The sequence below is a fragment of the Perognathus longimembris genome, chromosome 2 (assembly GCF_023159225.1).
Source record: "Perognathus longimembris pacificus isolate PPM17 chromosome 2, ASM2315922v1, whole genome shotgun sequence".
NCBI classification, from domain to species: Eukaryota; Metazoa; Chordata; class Mammalia; order Rodentia; family Heteromyidae; genus Perognathus; species Perognathus longimembris.
Genome location: NC_063162.1, coordinates 7,513,530 through 7,532,163, shown reverse-complemented (window position 1 = coordinate 7,532,163; position 18,634 = coordinate 7,513,530). Strand labels below are relative to the sequence as shown.

The window sequence follows — 18,634 nt, the reverse complement described above, 5'->3', positions numbered from 1 at the left end:
CCCATTTCCGAGTAGTTCTTTGGTGCAGAATCCTTTCAATTTTTAGATTTCTTCAAAAAAGGGGAGAAGGTACCTCATTATGGGGGTGATCCTCAGATGAGAGGAAAGAAGACTTTTATGTCCCTGCCAAGGACATTAAATTTGCCCCTTGCGTTTACTCCTCTATTTTGCTTATGGCATCCCTGGCTGACCCAGGATGAACCTGGATGTTCTAGAACCTTCTACAAGTGACTACATTGCCCGAGGCCATTGGTAGTCTCATGTATTCTGTCTTTATTTTACTTTTAAAAAAAGAAGCCAGACTCACTTTCCAAATGAAGCCTTCCGGCTGCTCCACCGTTTATTAGACACAGGGATGGGGTGCTTTGGCTACCTCTAGGAGCCTTGGGTTCTCCTTCCATACTCAGGCGACTGCTTTCTCCGTAGACCCTGAGGATTCATTGCTGTGGACACAGGTGGCTCCTGCCAGAGCCCAGACCGAGTGCGGTGACCCCAGGGTGCTGTCCCACCCCGGTCTCTGCTTCCAAGGAGTGTGGAGCAGTGGACTTCGCATTTCAGACCCGTCGCCGGGGAGGCTTTTGCTGCTGGCCCGGGGCCCGCTCATGAAGCCCCGAGGGGGGAAGCAATTTGGTCCTGGCCACAGCTTCCTGGTATTAGCGATGCCTAGGCCAGCAGCAGGTGGCTGGAGTTTCTGGCCTCCAACTTTGGACAGAAGAGCTGGAATGAGGTACCGGTGGGGGAGGTAGAGGAGGCGGGACTGGCGGTTCCAAGTTCTGCATGGCTGCCCTAGAGCATTTCCAAATGCAGAAGCAGAGCTTGAAACTCTTAGTAAGCAGAAGTGCAAAACATTCACACTGCCTTGCATAATCTGTTTTTCCTTCTGCCCCCAAACGAAACCATGTGTTTTCTTTTTCTCTTTTGGACTTGACCTCGGTATCTGATACTTTCGCTCACTCTACTGACTAGGCCACGCCTCCAGCCCCCGTGTGGGCTTTTAGTTTTGATTAGTTGGTACTGTCTTTCAGTAGGCTTGGCTAGCTCACAAAGGTTAACTGAACTGTTACTTAAGCAAGCACTTGATGAGAAGCTGAATTATGGAGTAGAGGATTTTGTAAATTAATTTAGAGAAGGAATTACCCAGTCCTGAATGACAGAGCTCCTTTGTAGCTTTTCAAACCTCCCTTGACTTCATGCATCAGATCTGTGCGCCCAGTGCCCAGCGTGGCGAGCACGGGAGATGACCCTGCGTATTTGCTTAGCATCTCTGCATTCCCAGTGAGCGTCCAGCTGGCGACCTAGACCAAGCCACACTGCCCGCTGTCTAATACCGACCATTCCAGATGGCTCACACAGACAGAAAACTTTGGTTTTTCACAATTCCCGAGCTGCCTTTCCTGTGCTTTGTGATTTAACAGTTTAAGCCTTGGATATCTAAGATCAGCTGCCCCAAAATAGTCAGGGAGGGGCTTCCTAGCACATTCCTGTATCCTTCGTATCCTGGACCTCTCCTTGGGAATTCAGGGCACTGAGGAAATCTTGCACTGGGGGCCAAGGCCCACCAAACTGCTATCCCAGATCAAGGTTCAGCCTGGAGTTTTGGGAAGGTGCTGGTGACTTTTTGTCTTCGTTCATAGCTCCTCCCTGCCTAAATTCTGCTTAGGGCAAGCTTAAAATGAATTTATCTCCTCTGTACATAGACTTGTTCTTTGACCACAAAGAGGCTCTGGAGGTGCCACAGGCACCCGGATAGTGGACCAGTCAGTGAAGGGTTAACTGAGCAGGAGCCCACCCTTCCCCCACCCAGCAATCCACAGCTGGGCCTGGCCTGGCTGGCTGGAGCTCACAAGCTCACCAGGGCTGGAAGAGTCTGGATGTGCGTGCTCCTCAGGGGTGGCCAGGCTATTTGCCAGCCTCCCTCTCTGCACCTTCCTCTTGTCTGTGAACCGTCGCCGTGGTTCCTGAGTCCTTGCCCTGCCTCCCCTTGCTGAGGCTCTCTGGCTCTTCCAGATCCACCATCCATTACCCTGCGAACTAGCGATCTTAGCGTCGCCCTCCTCCCTTCCTCCCTCCCTCCTCGCTTTCAGTCTGAGCTGCGTCTTTGGCCTCGACGCCTGCCCCATTACGTGATCCCATTACGTGATCCCATGCACTTGGGGATTAAAAGAAAAAAAAAAAATCCAGAGGCCGGGGAAGAAAGGCTGTGGAGCTAAATGCCTTCCAGATGGCGATGGAGCCAGGAGATAAGATGCCGCCGCTGCCATCTGGCCTGACAGGCCGTGATGTGTTCAGCTTGCACCTTGGGGGCCGTTCTCGCCTCCTGGGACAGCCTGGGCCGTGCTGGGCTTTGTCCCTGGGACAGGGGCTTCATTGGGCAACCCCCGCGGATCTTCCAAATGAAATTTGCTATCACATCCGTTCCGTGGGAGCTCTGCCAGGAAGGCTTCAGAAGCCCTGAGCGGGGAACCGTGTCGCACTCCATGCTGAGCGCCTCTGGCTAGAGGCGGGCTGCTAGCCCTCACGTCCGTTCTTGGTTGGGAATAGGTGGAGACTCGGGTTGAGCAGCTAGTGGGATCATAGTTGTTTTTTTTGAAGGATTTTTCTATTTCTGTGTGTGGGAGGCCTGGGCCTTGAACTCAGGGCCTGGGAGCTGTCCCTTAGTCGTTTTGCTCAAGGCTGATACTCTACCACTCGAGCCATGCATGCCTCTACTTCCAACTTTTTGCTGAGTTAAATTTGAATTCCACTCGGTTATTCCAGCGAGGTTTAGCAAATGTTGCCTATCTCCTTAAATAGGAAAGAAAAAGATCATGGACATTTACAGCTGCGCCTTCCTCAGACTCAGGGCCATTTCTGGAGGATGGAGGGATGTCTACAGGGGACCATACAAAGGGTGACTGCGGAGGGGATGACAGGAGGGTGAAATCCCGGCCTCAGCGCTCTGCCTCTCGGTGGGGGACTTCACCGCTGTCTGGGGAAGGCCGGCGGAGGTCTGGGCCTGGGGCTGGCATGGCCTAAGCTGTGGAGTGCTGGCCTTCTTCCTGAGAACAATGGCTCTAAGACAGCCACCACAGGTCACGGGGGACGCGATGGGTGACGGGAGCTGCCCGGGCTGCGGCCGAGGCCCTTTCCGCCATGCCGTCCGTGGTCAGAGGCGGGAGGGGCCGTGGACTCCTCGCTCAGGTCTGGGGCTGACTGGGTGTCCGGCCGGAGTAGTCTCAGAGCCCCACTCTGCCGGCCCCTGGGCCTGGTGTCCGTCTGGCATTCCTGATACCTGGGCCGTGTGGACCCCACCATCTAGCTTTAATTCCATCGCTAGTCCCGTCTCGGCGCTCCGACTCTGCCGTCCCCCCAACTGTAGGACCATTGTCCTTCCCTCCGTGGCCCCCAAGGGCGGGCGTGACGTCTGTGGAGCACGGTGGCGTGTGCCACGCCTGCTCTGTGTCAAGGGCTGAAGACCTGGGGAGGGTTTGAGGCCTAGGATGCCCCTGACTGGAACTTGAGTTGGATTATATTAGTAGCTGTGGGGACGGGGACCTAAGGGGACACAAGCAGAGGCAGGCACCGCTAGATGTCCCAACCGCTTTGCTCCACGAGGGCCAAGGCCTGGGGGAGCAGAAGTGGCTGGACAGAGAGACCGGATTCAAGAAGAAGAAAGCAACCCGTCGGGAAGAGATGTTGTGATAAGAGAAGAAGAAGAGTCGACGGTCCTGACTTCCGGTGCCAGGGCCTAGCCTGTACCCGAGCCCTGAAGACTGGATGAGGTGGGGGGGAGGCGGGGAGGGAGGTGTCCTGGTGTCCGTGGGTTAGGCTTGGTGGTGAGTCACCCCTTTTCTGGTTAGAGCCAACCTCCTGGGCCACTGGGGACATGGTCCAAGAACAGGCCACAGGGAGCGGGGGGAGCTCCCATTCTTCATTGAGCTGTTGAGTCATTGGTTTGGGGCCTTTGGCGATGGGACCCGAGCCATGTGCAGGAAGGGTGGGGCCATGGTAGTCCTGGCCAGCTGGGGGATGGGAGCCAGAGGGTGGCCCCTGGGGAACAAGGCTGGGTACAGGACAGCCGGGGGATCCAGGCCGCTGACCTGAGGGGAGCTTGGGGCTGGGGGTTCACTGTGCTTACTCTGAGGCCCTCCCAGGGGTGGAGAAGCAATGGGTTTGGGGGGGGCAGTGGGGGGAGGGTGTCTCCTCTTCAGATCCCAGGGCTGTGAGCGGTCATGGAGCCTCTTCCTCCCCTCTGTCAGCAGTTGGGAGGCTGAGATCCTCCTGCCTCTAGGGCTGAGGAAAAGGGAGTCCTGCCGGGGTTGGGGGGTGGGGGGGGCCCTCTGGCCTAGGGACCGGATTAGGCCTGCGGAGTCATTTGGACCGTGGCAGGACAGACCTGTGTGCCTGCATTGATTACTTTGTCCGGCCAGTGAGCGATCTTTGCAAAGAGACAGGACTGCACACACGCGGCTTTCCTCAGTGTGCGTCGAATGACATCTTTGTGGGTCGTGGGCCAGTGGAGGGAGGGATGGGCCAGCGCGATCTCTTGAGAGAGCTAAGTTTCAGTTTGTTTGTGTGAGTGGCCTAGACGCTCCCTGACTTGAGCAAGAACCGAGGTGGCCTTGTAGAGCGTGGGAACGGTTCTCCCGAGGAGCCTGCGCGGAGAGCAAGCGTCGTTCGTTCTGCGTCCTTCTTTCTAAACAGGGCCCCACTGGGCCCCCTGGCAGCCTGCGCGAGGGGCTGCTGGTTCTTCCTGAGCCCTTGCGTTTTCTCGCCGGCCCAGGTGCTGTCTCTGCGGCTTCTCTCGCTAGCTCTCTGGCCCAGGAGAGCTGACGGCGTGGGTTCCAGCCCAGGCTCTGCTCCTGACACTTGGTCACGCCAGCAGCACACGTGTGGACTCTCCACTCACCTGTTTGGGGGTGACCTGGCTGGATGTTGGGTCGCCGTGGGACTTGAGACTGGGGTGGCCCCTCGGGGCTCAGAGGCCCATCTCCCTGGGATGGGGCAGCCGCGAGACAAATGAGTGGTACCCAGGGGGAGGACTGAAGGGCTGTGTGGAAGGGGGGCATGATGTGCCTGGCACAGGGCCCTGCATACCTGGGAGGTGAGACTTTGTTGGCCAGGGGAGGCATTATTGTGCCAGGCACCAGTCGTGGGAACCTAAGGAGGCTGGACGGGGGGGAGTGGGCAGAGCCGTGTGGGCAGGTGGTGAGGGACAAGGCCGGACTGGTCTTGCAGAACCTGCTAGGCCAAGGCAGAGCTTGAGGCGGGGCTGAGGATTCCCGTCCCAGCGCGTGGGAGTGGGGACCCAAGGCCTCTACCCCGGAGGATCCAGTTGCGCCCTGGGCAGGGGCGACCTCTGAGGTTGGCGAGGATGAGGGCCGGCGTGGCAGGAATCCGCGCTCCTGCGGGTCCTTAGCCCCCAGGGAAGAAACGAGCCCATACCACCAGGCTGTGAAACCTCAAACCCCAGCTGCCGCTGCAGGCCGGGTTTCAGGCCCTCCTAGTGAGCCGCGTAATTCTAGCCTGGTCCCCTCTGAGAGGTCCTCAGCCGGCCAGCTCCCCTGGGACAGCAGAGTGCATGGCCACAAAGGCTGCGAGGGCCGTTTCCCTTGGAAGCCATTCCCGGGCTGCGGATGGCATTGCTGGCTGTGCTTTTTTTTTTTTTTTGCCAAAGATGACAAACAGAACCTCTTTTGAGCTCCACGCCTGTGCTTTTGTCCCTTCCCTGGCTGTCCAGAAGGGGGCGCTCACGCACCGTAAGGGCTCCCCTCCCTGCCCGGAACTCGGCGTTGGGACCATGGCAGGTGTTACCAAGTCCCATGTGAGGTTCTCAAGTTATATATTCACCTAGACTTTTCTCAGCCTTGGCTATTTGTTTCCCCGAGAATTTGCCACAGTTGTGTTTTGAGTTTTCAACTCAGAGCCCCATTGGCACTGATACAATGATCAGAGGCTACCATGTACATTCCCCTGCTCTGAATAAGCATCAAAGAAGGAAACTCAAGTCCCGGGACTTGAACTCGGCCTGCACACTCTCCCTTTAGCTTTCTCCTGCGAGGCTAGTGCTTCACTATTGGGGCTTGCTGCTCCACTTCTGGCTTTTTGGTGATAAATTGGAGGCAATTCTCACGCACTTTCTTGCCTGGCTTCGAACAGCCATCCTCAGATTCCAGCCTCCTGAGTGTCGAGGATTACAGTGGGGAGCCAGGGGTTATGACATTGACCCATGTCGATTCTAATGGTGGTTACGTGACTGTGCATTTGTTGAAGTTCATGCCTAATTTTACTATTTGTTAAGCAATGCTTTAGTCAAAAACAAAGATCAACGTTATCCAAGGGTAGGTTTTTCGCTGAAAGCTAAGAGAATTCCACACCCCCCCCCCCCCGTGCCTAGTCCTGATCGACGTAAGATCTGGCGGGCACAGGGCACCCCTGTCCCTGGAGGAACCCAGTATGAGGTGGATCTTGAGTAGGGTTGGGGGCTTCATCGTCTGCTTAATTTGATAGAAATTTTTCTACTAATTTTTTTTAAAGTATAATTTATATTTACGGGGGGAAAAATCAAGACGATAGTATGGAGAATTCTCCTTTATCCAGGAACATAGTTGCCTCCGCTAACATCTAATAGTATGTTAATTTGATACAATTAGTGAACCCAGATGGATACATTATCATTAATTAAAATCTATGGTTTTTCCAGATTCTCTGAGTTTTTCACTTAAAATCCTTCGCTTCTGATGGACGACCCCATAAAGGAGGCTGCACTTCCATTGTACTCTTTCCCTCCATGACTTTGATAGATTTTGTGTGTGTGTGTGTGTGTGTGTGTGTGTATTGTGTACGCGCATGTGCACATGCGCATATGTTTGTCTGCCCACCAGTCAGTGTTGGGGCTTCCCTTGGGGCCCGGGTGCTCTGCTTTAGCTTTTGAACAATCAAGACTGGCACTCTACCACTGGAGCCACAGCTCCACTTCCAGCTGTTTTGTAGTTAATTTGAGGGTAAAAGTCTCTTCGGCTTGTCTGCCACGTGGGCTTCAAACTGCAGTCCTCAGACCTCAGCCTCCTGAGTAGTTAGGATTACAGGTGCGAGTCTGACAGAGTTTTGAAGCGTTCTGGTCTGATGATTAGACTGGGGTGACTGATTTGGAGAGAAGGTAGTGTCGTTTTCATGGCACCCTACCATTAGCCCTGTTGGGCACCGTGGCTGTCAGATTTCCCCGGCTCCTTCCCTTCCCCTTTTCCTGGCCCATCCTTTAGCCTTTTTTCTGCTCCCTTTTGTTGGGGAGGGGCATCTATGTTAATGATTTCCCACTCCTCAGGACTGGAGGTCTGTCTCGTCTCCATTCACTAACCTATTCAATCATTTATTGATGTCACTATGGACTCATGGGTATTTATTTTGTACTTTGGGCTGTAATCTGAGAGGGCTGTTTGATTGTGTAGATCCTTTGTAGCTTTGGTTTCCTTTTAAGAGTGTCCAGAAGACCCCAGCAGGACAGTGATTTGCTCAGATTTGCACTTTTAAAAGCCCTCACCAGCCGCCTGGTGGGGCAGGAAAAGCTCTCTGATTGGCTGGCGGATTGGCAGCTCCCATAGCCCGGGGCTCCAGGACAGCAGGGCCCAGCTGCCAAGGCCTTCAGCCAGCTGTGCCCTCCTTGCAAATGAAGCATGAGCTCCTCTGCTTCCTGCTAAGTGCTTTTAGTCTTGGGACAGTGGCCTGGATACGGGGACCAAGTAAATTACATCTCTCCCCCCCCCCGCCCCGCCCACTTCCAGGTCTCTGGAGGTTTTCAGTCTAAGTTTCATTTCTCTGTGGTTGGCAGAACTGAGGTTTACACTCAAGGCCCCGTGCTCGCTAGCTAGGCAGGCCCTCTCCCACGTGAGCTATGTCTCCAGCTGTGTTTTGCTTTAGTTTTCAGATAGGGTTTCACGTCTTTGTCGGTTGCTGGCCCCACTCCGAACTTCCCACCTATGGCTACTCATGAAGCCGGGACTACAGGCAGGAACCATCACGTCGACTTATTTGTTGAGAAGGGGTGGTGCGTGTGCGTGTGTGTGTGTGTGTGTGCGTGTGTGTGCGTGTGTGTGCTGCTGGTACTGTGGTTTGAACTCGGGGCTTTGTGTTCTATCTTAGCTTTTGTTTTTTTCCCCACTCCAAGGTGGTGCTCTACCACTTGAACCACGCTTCCACTTCGCACCTTGCGATGGTTAATTGGAGGGAAGAGTCCACGGACTTTTCTACCTGGGCTGACTTTAAACTGTGAACCTCAGACCTCAGCTAGGATTGTAGGTGTGACCCACTGGTGCTCCGCTAAGCATTCCCACGTGTGTAAATCCACAGGCAACAATGAACTTGTCCCAGTGGGGAGGCGCAGCTGTTGTGAGCAACTTCCGGTCTCCTCCAGCTCTTCCGGGGCCTTGAACCATCAGCAGTTCAGCCTGACCTCTCGGCGCGGATGGGAGAAGCGTCGGGAGTTGAGGCTACAGAGGGAGTCTGATGACAAGAATTTCCAGAAACCCAAGTCAGAGGCTCTCTCCCACCACAGTGCAGCCACAGCTGGCCTGGGAGGAGGAGGGTTAGCAGAGGTGGGTGTGGTGGCACATGGGCCAGGGATACACGTGAGCCTGAGCAAATATTGTCCCTTGCTCTGAGCTGACCTCCCTCTCTCCTGACTGGGACAGCTGTCTCTTGGGAATTGCTAACTTAGAAACCTTGGCAGGACGGCCTGACCAGACCCAGAAGAAATGAGTGTGTGTGCTGGCCAGACTTCTTGCAGAGAGGAAGTAACTCCTCGGAGCTGGTGCAGGAAGCCTGTGGAAACGCTGCCCTGAGCGGGTAGCATTGGAGTGGGGAAGGGGGCCCTGCAGGCTTCCAAGGGAGGTCACCCCATCGGCCCCAGCTTGCTTCCATTTCTGTGCCAGAGCAGGAGAGCAGAGTCCTTCTCCCCATCTCTCCCCCAAGCTAGCGATGGGAGCCCTCTCAATAACACTAGGTGTCTTCCTGCTTGCAGTTCCTTTGCTGGCTCTCCACCTGGCTAAGTTCATTTTGTAGGTGAAGGCTGGTATTACCTTAATTTTCATTGCTGCAATGAAACAGGCAGGCAAACTATACATGCCTGCATACATATGATAATATATATGTGTGTTTGTGTGTGTGTGTATATATATATACACACACACATATATATAGATATAGATATGGTTTATTTAGCTCAGCATTACAGAGACTAAGAGTCTCCTTTTTTTTTTTGGCCAGTCCTGGGCCTTGGACTCAGGGCCTGAGCACCATCCCTGGCTTCTTCCCGCTCAAGGCTAGCACTCTGCCACTTGAGCCACAGCGCCCCTTCTGGCCGTTTTCCATATATGTGGCGCTGGGGAATCGAACCGAGAGCTTCATGTGTAGGAGGCAAGCACTCTTGCCACTAGGCCATATTCCCAGCCTAGGAGTCTCCTTATCTGTGGACCGGGAGTGTACATGCCTGTCTGTGTATCTGGTCTTTGCCCATCTTCTTTTTTTGTGTGTGAGTCCTGGGGCTTGTACTCAGGGCCTGGATGTTGTCCCTGAGCTTTTAAAGTGCTCAAGGCTGGTCTATAACTCCACTTATGGCTTTTTGGTGGTTAATTGGAGATAAGAGTTTTACGGATTTTCCTGCCCAGACTGGCTTTGAACCACCATCCTCAGATCTCAGTCTCCTGAGTTGCTAGGATTACAGATATGAGCCACCAGTGCCCAGCTCTGTACCTCTTAAAAATGCCCGATTCTTTATCATGGGGCTTACTCTAATGATATTATATAAACCTAATTGCTTCCCAAATGCCTCATCTCTTAACTACCTTAATCAGATTGCTTTTGTCCTCTTAGCATGATAATTTATGGCCTTGGGAAGATAAGCCATCATCAAATAGTGCCGATTCTCCCTCGTCAAGGAGAAGGGTTGCGTTGTTGGGGCTGAGGGTCTTCCTGGGCGAGACTCCATGTTCAGTAAACGGTCTTCTGCTTTGCTGTTGTGTAAGCCAGGTGCCAGCCATTCCCTTGTACTCTCTGGTTCCCGGGCAGCCTGGGTGTAAGTACACAAGCCTGCTTCACCCTCTGAAAGAGGGGTGTGCAGATCGCCCTGAGACTCCTGGCTCTTGCTCTGTCAGTCTCCTGCCTGGGCGCGGGGCGTTCCCAAGGACTTGGCCTCGCTGGCTTCAGCTGGCAGCTTGGGGTGGAGGTGGGAGGCGGCTGCTGAATGGGGGAAGGATTCTAGCCCTGCAGCGTGCTTCTCCTCTTCCCGAAGGGAACTGGAACCAGAGCTGCCCTTGCCAGTCAGCGGGGGGGGGGGGGCAGGGGGGAAGGAGGGGAAGGGGGGTGCTGTCCCTGCTCCGTGGAGCACAGCTGGGGAGAAGCTGTGAGCTTCTGCCCAAGGGAAGCCGGCCTGAGTGCGCTCCACAAGAAGTAGGTGGTGTGATGATGCTTGGAGGAGTCAGAGAAGTTGGGCTGGAAGTTTCTGGAAGAGTATGGACCCCCTTCTTGCTCTGAATGGAGGGGCCTGCAGCTGGGAGCCCATGCTTCACTCCAGCGCAGTGCATGCTGGGGGACTTTTCTGCTAAGCCCAGTTCATCCCCTTGGGCCCTCAGGCCCAAGGTGCGGAAAGGAGGGCTGCCAGGAGAGGCCAAGTCACAGCCCAGAGGAAGAAGAGAAATGAACCCCCAAGCCAAGAAGGAGCCAGGGCCGAGGCCAGGAGGTAGGGAGGGCTGCTGCCAGCTCAGGGGGCAGCGTGTAAGTACAATCCGAAAGGGCATTCTGGTTTTCCTACTTTGTTTGCACCTTGTGATCTATCCATCTATACTCCACTCAGTCACTCACACAACTACCCATTCATCTACTCTTCCTCATTCATCCTTCACCCATCCTGTAGTCTTCCTTTATCTGTCCATCCATCCGTCTATCCACCCATCCACTCATCTAATCATCCATCCATCCATCCATCCATCCATCCACCATCTAGCATCAGTATCTAGGGACTCTATAGAACCTCAGGGGCTGAAAACCAATGAAGAAAAGCAGAATTATTTCTTAAAAGAGGCCTGGAGATCCCAGCTTTGATGTTGAGTCAGTAAAACAAATAAGACAAAGAAACCAAGAAGCAACAGGAAGTCTTCCAAGTTGGAGAAGCCACAATTGCCCAGAGTGTTTGTACAGCACAGGGAGAAGTTTCACACTGTGGCCAGTGCGTGTGTACTGGTACATTTACTTGTCCAAGATCGGCTTAGAACTCACCTTCCTAGTTGTGATGCATTACTATTTCATCCTCCTTCCTCTTCCTCCCCTTTCTTCTAGTTAAAAATGTATGTTGACCACCGAGTCAACGGTAGTATTTCCTAGCGCACTGAGCTGCTTCATTTCCAAGAAGAGAGGCCCGTCACTGAGTTGCACGCGGTTCCTGCCCTGTGGAAGGAAGCTCTGCCAGCGAGCCTACGATATCTATCCAGATGGACACAGCTGTTTTGCATGGCTGGGTCTCCTCTGCCTTCCTTCCTGTGATCAGTTCAAGCCTCCATACGAGCCTACAAAAATAAATTATCTCCCCATGTACAAATTAGCCTGTGAAGATCTGAGAATTTCTGTGAAAAACAATAATAATCCCTCATTGTCAGTTGTTTTATTAGCGCTAGTTCCCGCCTGCCAGAGGTAGGCAGGGCATAGAGGAAATTACAGTCAGGGCCTCTGGGATGGATATGAAAAGAGAGTGCTATTTTTAGGGCTTGGTAACACATATATTTAAGTGCTGCACACACACATACACACTTGCTCACATAAACACACACACGGGCACACACACACACACACAGGCACTCACTCTCCCGCAGACGCTGTGCTATCAATAAGCGCTCATGGGTGCTATTTCTAGCCCAGTGTTCTGTTCCTTCCTGGAGCCTTGAGTCAGCAGTTCTGTGCCTGGGAGTTGGGTTTGCACTGTCTTGCTCAAAAGTAGGGCGACAGTCCCTGTTTTAGGCCACCATGACAGCTCATCAAGCCTAGAAGGAAATTCACCCCAGAATAGCCAACAATGGTGATCAAAATGAGCCTTCTGCTGCCGGGCGGGGGGGTGGGCACAGGGTCGTCCTGTACCTGCTCTCGGCTAATGATGAGAGGAACATGAGAAGTTTGAAGCTTCCGGTCGTCCTGTACCGTTTGGTGTAGTCTCCGGGGCGGGGGCTCACTGGGACCTGTAAGCACTCTTCCCCCTATACAAAGGCTTCTCTTGACTGTTTCTCCAGCCTGGCTGGACAAACCGGCTTTGCATTCGTTTGGGCAGTGGGGAGGTCCCATCTCTGTTTACTCCCCAATGTGCTCCTTAAAAAGGTCTTTTATTCCTAGTACAAAGTAGCCTCTAACGCCAGTAAACTTAAGCTTGAGAGGGAAAAGCAGTGGACTAACACTCAACCTTCAAACCAAATACCACATGAAAGCTCATCTAATAAGAACCCAAGCCTTTTTAGAATGCTTGCAGAACATTCTGGAAGTAGTGGCCCGAGAAGAAAGATGGCAAGTACTGGTTCTATTTTGGGTCCTGGACAGAAGCAGTTACCTGGCCCAGGTGAGTCCCTTGGCTTCTCTTCTCAGATTTAGCAGGCAATTAATTTGACTATTTTTAGGTAGGAACCTGAACTTGGGAGGTTGGGATTTTATTTGGCCAATCGCATGCCTGTCCATAATCTCAAACCTGGTTTATAAAGTTAGCAACAGGAAGGGGGGTATCTAATACAATCTAAAAAAATGCGATGCCTGAGAAAGATGGCTTAAAATGAACCCACTTAAAGAGTGCCAGTTGCATAGTGTAGAGTGAGGAGAATGCTTGCCATATACCACCTTTGGAAGGAAGCTGAAAATGATGAAAGTGGCGTACGTGTAATTAGATGTGGGTTTGAATGCTAGCCATGTTCACGCTTAGAGTGACTGAGGTTTGGGCCGTCTATTTCTTGTTCAGTTTCTGGAGCTGCACCGTCCTTGGACTTTAGCAGCTCACACAGAAACTTTGCCCTGAGGGCTCCGCTGGGTTAGCAGCTATCTGTGCTTGTCATCCTGGCTGGGGGCTTCCCCTTTGCTTCTTCCCAGGCCTCACTCCACATCTGCCAGGGTCCTTTTCATGGATTCTTGATATCCCGATTCTTCCGCCAGGCCGGGCAAGCCGCTCAGCCCTCTGGGAAGCTAGGCCTCCATGCTTGGGCGCAGTTGAGAGAGGTAGAGACATGCCGGAGACTGTGCCCCATCAACAGTGAATTCACAGTGAATTCACTGGCCCTGCTAGGACGCAGCATGCGGCAAGTGGCAGAGCAAAGCCAGAAGGTGGAATTGGGACATTTTCCTGAAGGTGGTGAACAATTTTTGGAGTAAGGCTGGAGTGACAGCAGGACAGCAAGGTGCTGTTCTTGACTGTAGCCCGGTATCTTCCTGTCCTTTGTGCGCTTTACTGGCCTCCTGCTCATGTGTGCGCATGTGGGTGCTAGACTCAGTTATATAGGAGTTCTTGCTGTGGGTTTCTGTTGTTTTGTTTTTTTTGGTGCTGGTTCTGGGGCTTGAATTCAGGGCCTGGGTACTTACTGCACTGGCCATGAGCTTTTGTGTTCAAGGCTAGAGCTCTACCACCGGAGCCAGGGCTCCACTTTTGGCTTTTTGATGGTTAGTTGGAGATAGGAGTCTCATGGACTTCGGTGCCTCGGCCGGTGGCCTTCAGATCGCGGCCTAATGCGTTTCGTTTTAAGCAAAGCATGGCGAGCCCAGCATGTGGGCTTTCGGGAAGTGCTGGGCGCAGTGGGTGATGGATGGAGGGGACCACGAGTGGAAGGAAGGGTTGCAAGTGGACAGCAGCCACCCATGGGAGCAAGGTGGGGCTTGTCAGAGGGTGGCTCCCTGGAGAGGCCTGCAGGTCTGCCCAGCTTCCACGCTGCCCACTGTGTTGGCCGGCTGGGGCCAGAGGCTGGACCAAGAGGCTGGTGTCCAGACACTCCTGTTACCCAGCTGTGCGCAACCCCCCCCCCCCCCCCCACCCAGCACCCTCCAGACAGGCTTTCCTGCCATCTGACCTACTTTGTTCCAGTAATGCTTGGGTAATTAGTAGCTTTGGGGGTCGGCTGACTGGTTGTGCTGCTATGGCAACTAGACTCCCTGAGGCTGGAGGCAGGGTAGGGTGGAGACACCCCGGCCCCCCCATCCCCCAGGTGGTTTCGGGCATAGGCTGGGCTGAGTGAGAGAGAGGATGGTGAGGTGTAGCTGGGTTTGGGATTGGGAAGGTTCAGGAAAGCCGAGGGCAGAGTCACTGGTGAGGATTGGCCATCTAGCTCTGCGGCAGCCTCCTCACTGGCCAGGCAGGACCTGGGTGGGTCTGTGGGGCCCAGCGCAGGCTTGGCTATGAGAGGAACCAGGGCCTGGGATACTGCTCACGTTTTAACGCTTCGACATAAACCTAACTTGTGGGAATGAATGACGTGAGACGGGGGGGGGGGGGGGGGAAGAGGGAACAGGTGGGTTTGGGGTAACAGAACCATCACACAGGGGTAGCTGTGCTACTTCAGGGTCTCGGGAATGTCTCTCTGCTCAATGACCCCACCCCGGCTGCTGTGGACTGGGCCTTTTTTCAGTCTGACTTAGAGCCTTCCTGCTTTCCCCGCTTTGTTATGTATTCTTCCTGATCGGAGCAGTCTGTCCTGATTAGTGGTGCCTCTTAGTTCGGATTGTTGTAACAAAAATACCATAGAATGGGTGGCTAAAATGGGAAATATCTATTCCTCATGTCTGGGGGCGGCAGGGGGGGCGGCTGGCAGGAGGAGAGCTGGAAGTTCACAGCCCCCTTTCTGGTTTGCAGATGGAAACTTCTTGCTTCATTTTCACACGGGTGGGGAGGCCTCAGGCCCTTTCTCTTTTCATTGGGACACGGATCCCTAGGGAGAAGGATGAAAGGGGTGATTTTGGTCCTGATGCATTGTCCCCACAAACTCGCATGTTGATCTGAAAGCCCTTTGTACAACTATCTAAAGGTAACAATTGTTTTTTAAGGATATAAAACCCATAAAGGGGAAGAGGAGCTATAACCCTGGCTTCTCCAGAGGCTGAGATGTGAGGATGGCAGTTCAAAGCCAGCCTGGGGCAGGAAGGGCTGGGAGACTCTTACCTCCAATTAACCACCAGAAAACCAGAAGTGGAGCTTTGGCTCAAAGTGGTAGAGCACTATCGTTGAGTGAAAAAGCTCAGAGACAGCGCCTGCGCCCCTAGTTCAAGCCCTACAACCGACAAAAAGAAAAGAACAAAGCCTCGTTTCCATTTCCTGGAGTTCATCTTGATAAATATTGTCCTGTATGATCAGATGCATATAGGCACTCTGCCTTTCTGTTTCTTTCCTAAGAGTGTCCTCCTTTAGTCTCACTGTGTGGATGTCTAGAACATTCGCACGAGCGTGTCACTTCATTGACCCCATATTTCCTTTATAGTATTCTACTTTGGGCATACATGTTTCTTGTAAAGAAGGACCCTGGGCTTTTATAGGTGGTATTTCATTTACTTTTCCCAATACTTTGCAAAGTAGATAGCGCTTTCTTCTTCAACAGACGAGGAAGAGGAGGTGATTGATTCGAGGCTACATAGCCGTTGAAGGAGAGGTTGAGAATTCTGGTTCCATTCCAAAACCTCTACTCACCCCCTACTCACCTAAGGGTAAAGATATGTCGATGGATATTTCATTCTTTAGGTCACGCAAAACTCAAAGCAGAAGTTGTCAGGCAAGTTCTAACTGTGGTTGTGTGACTGGAGTTTTAGGGCCGAAGTCCTGGGGTTTTGGGGCTCTGTTGTACAGTCACAATACGGTAGACTTGGCCAGCTGTACCAGTACACCAAAGAAATAGGAAAGGGTGAAGGACAGAGGAAGATTCCATCAACGTGGCTCCATTAGGAAGAACAAAGAAAGAGGTTCAGGTGACCCCATGTCCTTCTTCAAGGTGCTGATAGGAACCTTGAGATTTTCTAGAAAAGGGCGAGGCCAGAGGGGGCTGGGGCACGCGCACCTGGGCAGATCCACGTTCTTGTCGTTCTCACAGTTCTGGTTCTGCAGAAGTTGTTGCCAGTGTCATCACCTGAGGAGAGCAATCTGGTCCAGTCTTTGGTCATAAAGATGTTTATTCATCCGTTGTGTTGTGCTTGGAATTCAAGGTAAACAGAAGAGAGCGACTCTACAGGGGGAAAAAATGCAACAGAGAGACAGAATAGACTGATGCCCTCCTTTGGCTCCTCGTTTTCCTCCACACCTTTTCCTGGTATCATCTGTAGCTGAAGTCCGTGCCCTGCACGGCCAGGAAAGGGATTGCTTTCTTCAGGATAGTCTAGGTGATCAGCTAGGCGCTTTTCAGCTCCTCGTCCTGCAGATAGACTTGAAAAGGTCTGTTTTCTTCCCGAGGGGTAAGGTTGCAGGATCCTCACCATCAGATGACAGCAATGACAGTCAGTGATGGCGTCCCTGGGCGGTGCTTTCCCAAGCAGGCCTCGGTCACACCACTAGTGACAGTCACCTTCCCCAGGAAAATGACAGAGAGTCATTCGCTGTTTTCATATACATGCAAAAGTATATACTTCTTGGAAATTTCACACCACGGAGTCCTGGGAATCAGTTTTGAGGGTCTAATGTTTTGTTGGACATTGAATTTACAAAATAAAAAAGCAAAGTCAGCCCACATCTAGAAATTCCAGATGTGCCCATCCGAATATCCCCGGACATAGTTTTAGAAAACATTCAGCATCGGGGAAGGAATTTTAAAATGCCTCAAGTAGTTTTATTTAGGTACATTTCGGGCCAGGTGCCCTCTGGGTGAAGAAATGGTGAGAAAAGCCGTATGGCTTTCAACTTGCCCCCATGTGGTCCTGTGGAAACTCAGTTGTGGGGAGCTGTGTTTGGAGCTCCCCACGCGATTGTACTGGATGCAGGGGGGCAAGTCTAGGCGTCAGGTGTGGTCCCAGGTCTCACCTGTGAGGGGCTGGAAACCTCTAGAGCCTGTAGTAAGAAAGGTCCAGGAGTTCAAGCCCAAGGGGTTCCAGAGCCAGAGGCAGAAGAATGGAGTTGGGCAGTGAGTGTCTGCTGCCTTTGCAGGGCACCGGGCGCCCGCTGGCTCTGTCCAGGGTGAGTCTTCTTCTCCCAGGGCTTCTGATGGGGAAGTCTTCTGGTGGCCAGAGATGGTTTTGCAGACCCAGCCCCTGCAGGTGGCCCTGTGCCCTGCGGGGGGGGGGGGGGGGTGTCCGCCTGGTCCCAACTGCAGCAGACTTTGCAGAACAAAGGTCCCCTGGAGGCCAGGCTTTGGCTGGCTGGGAGTAGGGTGGGGGTGAGGGTGGGGAGCTAGGAGCCCCCCCCCCCCAGGAATTATTGTCCTGTCCACCCCAGAGGTGAGCAGTCCTCAGTTTCCACAGCAGCCCAGGTCCTGAGAGTGGAAAACACCCTTTTCCTTCTTCCGGGGAGGTGTGAAGCCTCCGGGTGACCCGCCCCTCCTCACCCCACCCCCCTTCACCCGAACTTCTGCTCCTGGTCCCCAGCGGCACAGAGCCACCCCACCCCACCCCGCCTTCCAGGGTCCCCGAGCTGCCTACCCCGCCGAGCATTTCCCTCTGGGAAGCCACACAATGCGCGTCCCGGGGAAGCTGGCCAGGCGGCGGGGGGGGGGGGGGGGGCTGGAGGCGCGTGCGGAGGGAGGGAGGGTCTCCGCCCCCCTCCCCCTCCCCTTCCCCGCTTCCGGAGCCGGGGCTTTGTGAAGGTTCAGGCGGCGGCGGGGCGGGCGGGGATGACATCATCGCGTCCCGCACGGGAGCCGGGCTGCGGGGGGCTGGGGGAGGGCACGGTCTCCCCCCCGCGCCGCGCCGCCGCCGCCGCCGCCGGGCTCACCCACCCGCGCCCGGATTGAGAGGCGCGCGCGCGGCGGTGCGCGCTCCCCGCGGCGGCCTCGGCGCGCGCCCCCCGGGCCGGCTCCGGCCGCGAGCCCCGGCTCCCCGCTCCGCGCTCCGCGCTCCGCCGCCGCGGATGCCAGCGGCTGCTTCCCCTCTGCAGTGCAGCAGCCCCGGCCGCCCGCACGCCCGCCGCCCCGCCGTCCCGCCCGCCCGCCCCGGGCGCCCGGGCTCCCGGCTGGAGGAGCAGCCCGCCCGCCGGGGCGCAGCGAGGATGGGAGGCTCGCAGTCCCTGCAGGCAGCCCCCGCCAGCGACCTGAACCCGGAGGCTTCCGAGGCCATGTAAGTGCCGCGCGCCGGCCCGGGGCGGGGTGGGACGCCGCGCGGCTTTGTTAGCGGCCGCTTCCCCGGGGGTGGAGGGGGGGGGCACCCGGGAGCCCCGGCGGCCCCGGCCGGCCAGCCCGGGGTTCCGGCGGCAGCCTGGCGAGGCTCTACCCGGTGGCCGCTGCCGGTGGCGTTCCGCGTCCTCCCCGGGATGCTGCTGCTGCTGCTGCGGGGGGGGGGGGGGGGGAGGGGGGTGGGTGGGGGGGGGAGAGGCAGGAACCACCCCCTCCCCCCTGGATTTGGGCTTTGATCCTTCCGCCGTGGGGCGCCTGCTTCGGGGCGCCTCGCCCCATCCCCCACCCGCATCTTTTCCTCTGCACCCTCCCTTCCCCCCTCACCCCACCCCCCAGCCGTGTTGCCTGCCGGG

The 18,634-nt window shown here is 54.8% G+C and overlaps 1 protein-coding gene across 5 annotated transcripts in view; it reads left to right on the top strand.

Annotated features, from left to right (window-relative positions):
- The window catches only part of Tacc2 (transforming acidic coiled-coil containing protein 2), a 114,946-nt gene that overhangs the window by 37,123 nt on the left and 59,189 nt on the right, over nt 1–18,634 (top strand). Inside the window, exon 1 of one of the 5 annotated variants that reach the window (XM_048338097.1) lies at nt 18,110–18,225. The exons of 3 other annotated variants lie outside the window; for them this stretch is intronic. In XM_048338097.1, the coding sequence (XP_048194054.1) occupies nt 18,158–18,225 (68 nt within the window). In that variant the 5' untranslated portion in view covers nt 18,110–18,157. Of the gene's footprint in view, nt 1–18,109; nt 18,226–18,634 lie in introns of those variants that run through there. One more of the 5 variants, XM_048338098.1, reaches the window with a different exon arrangement.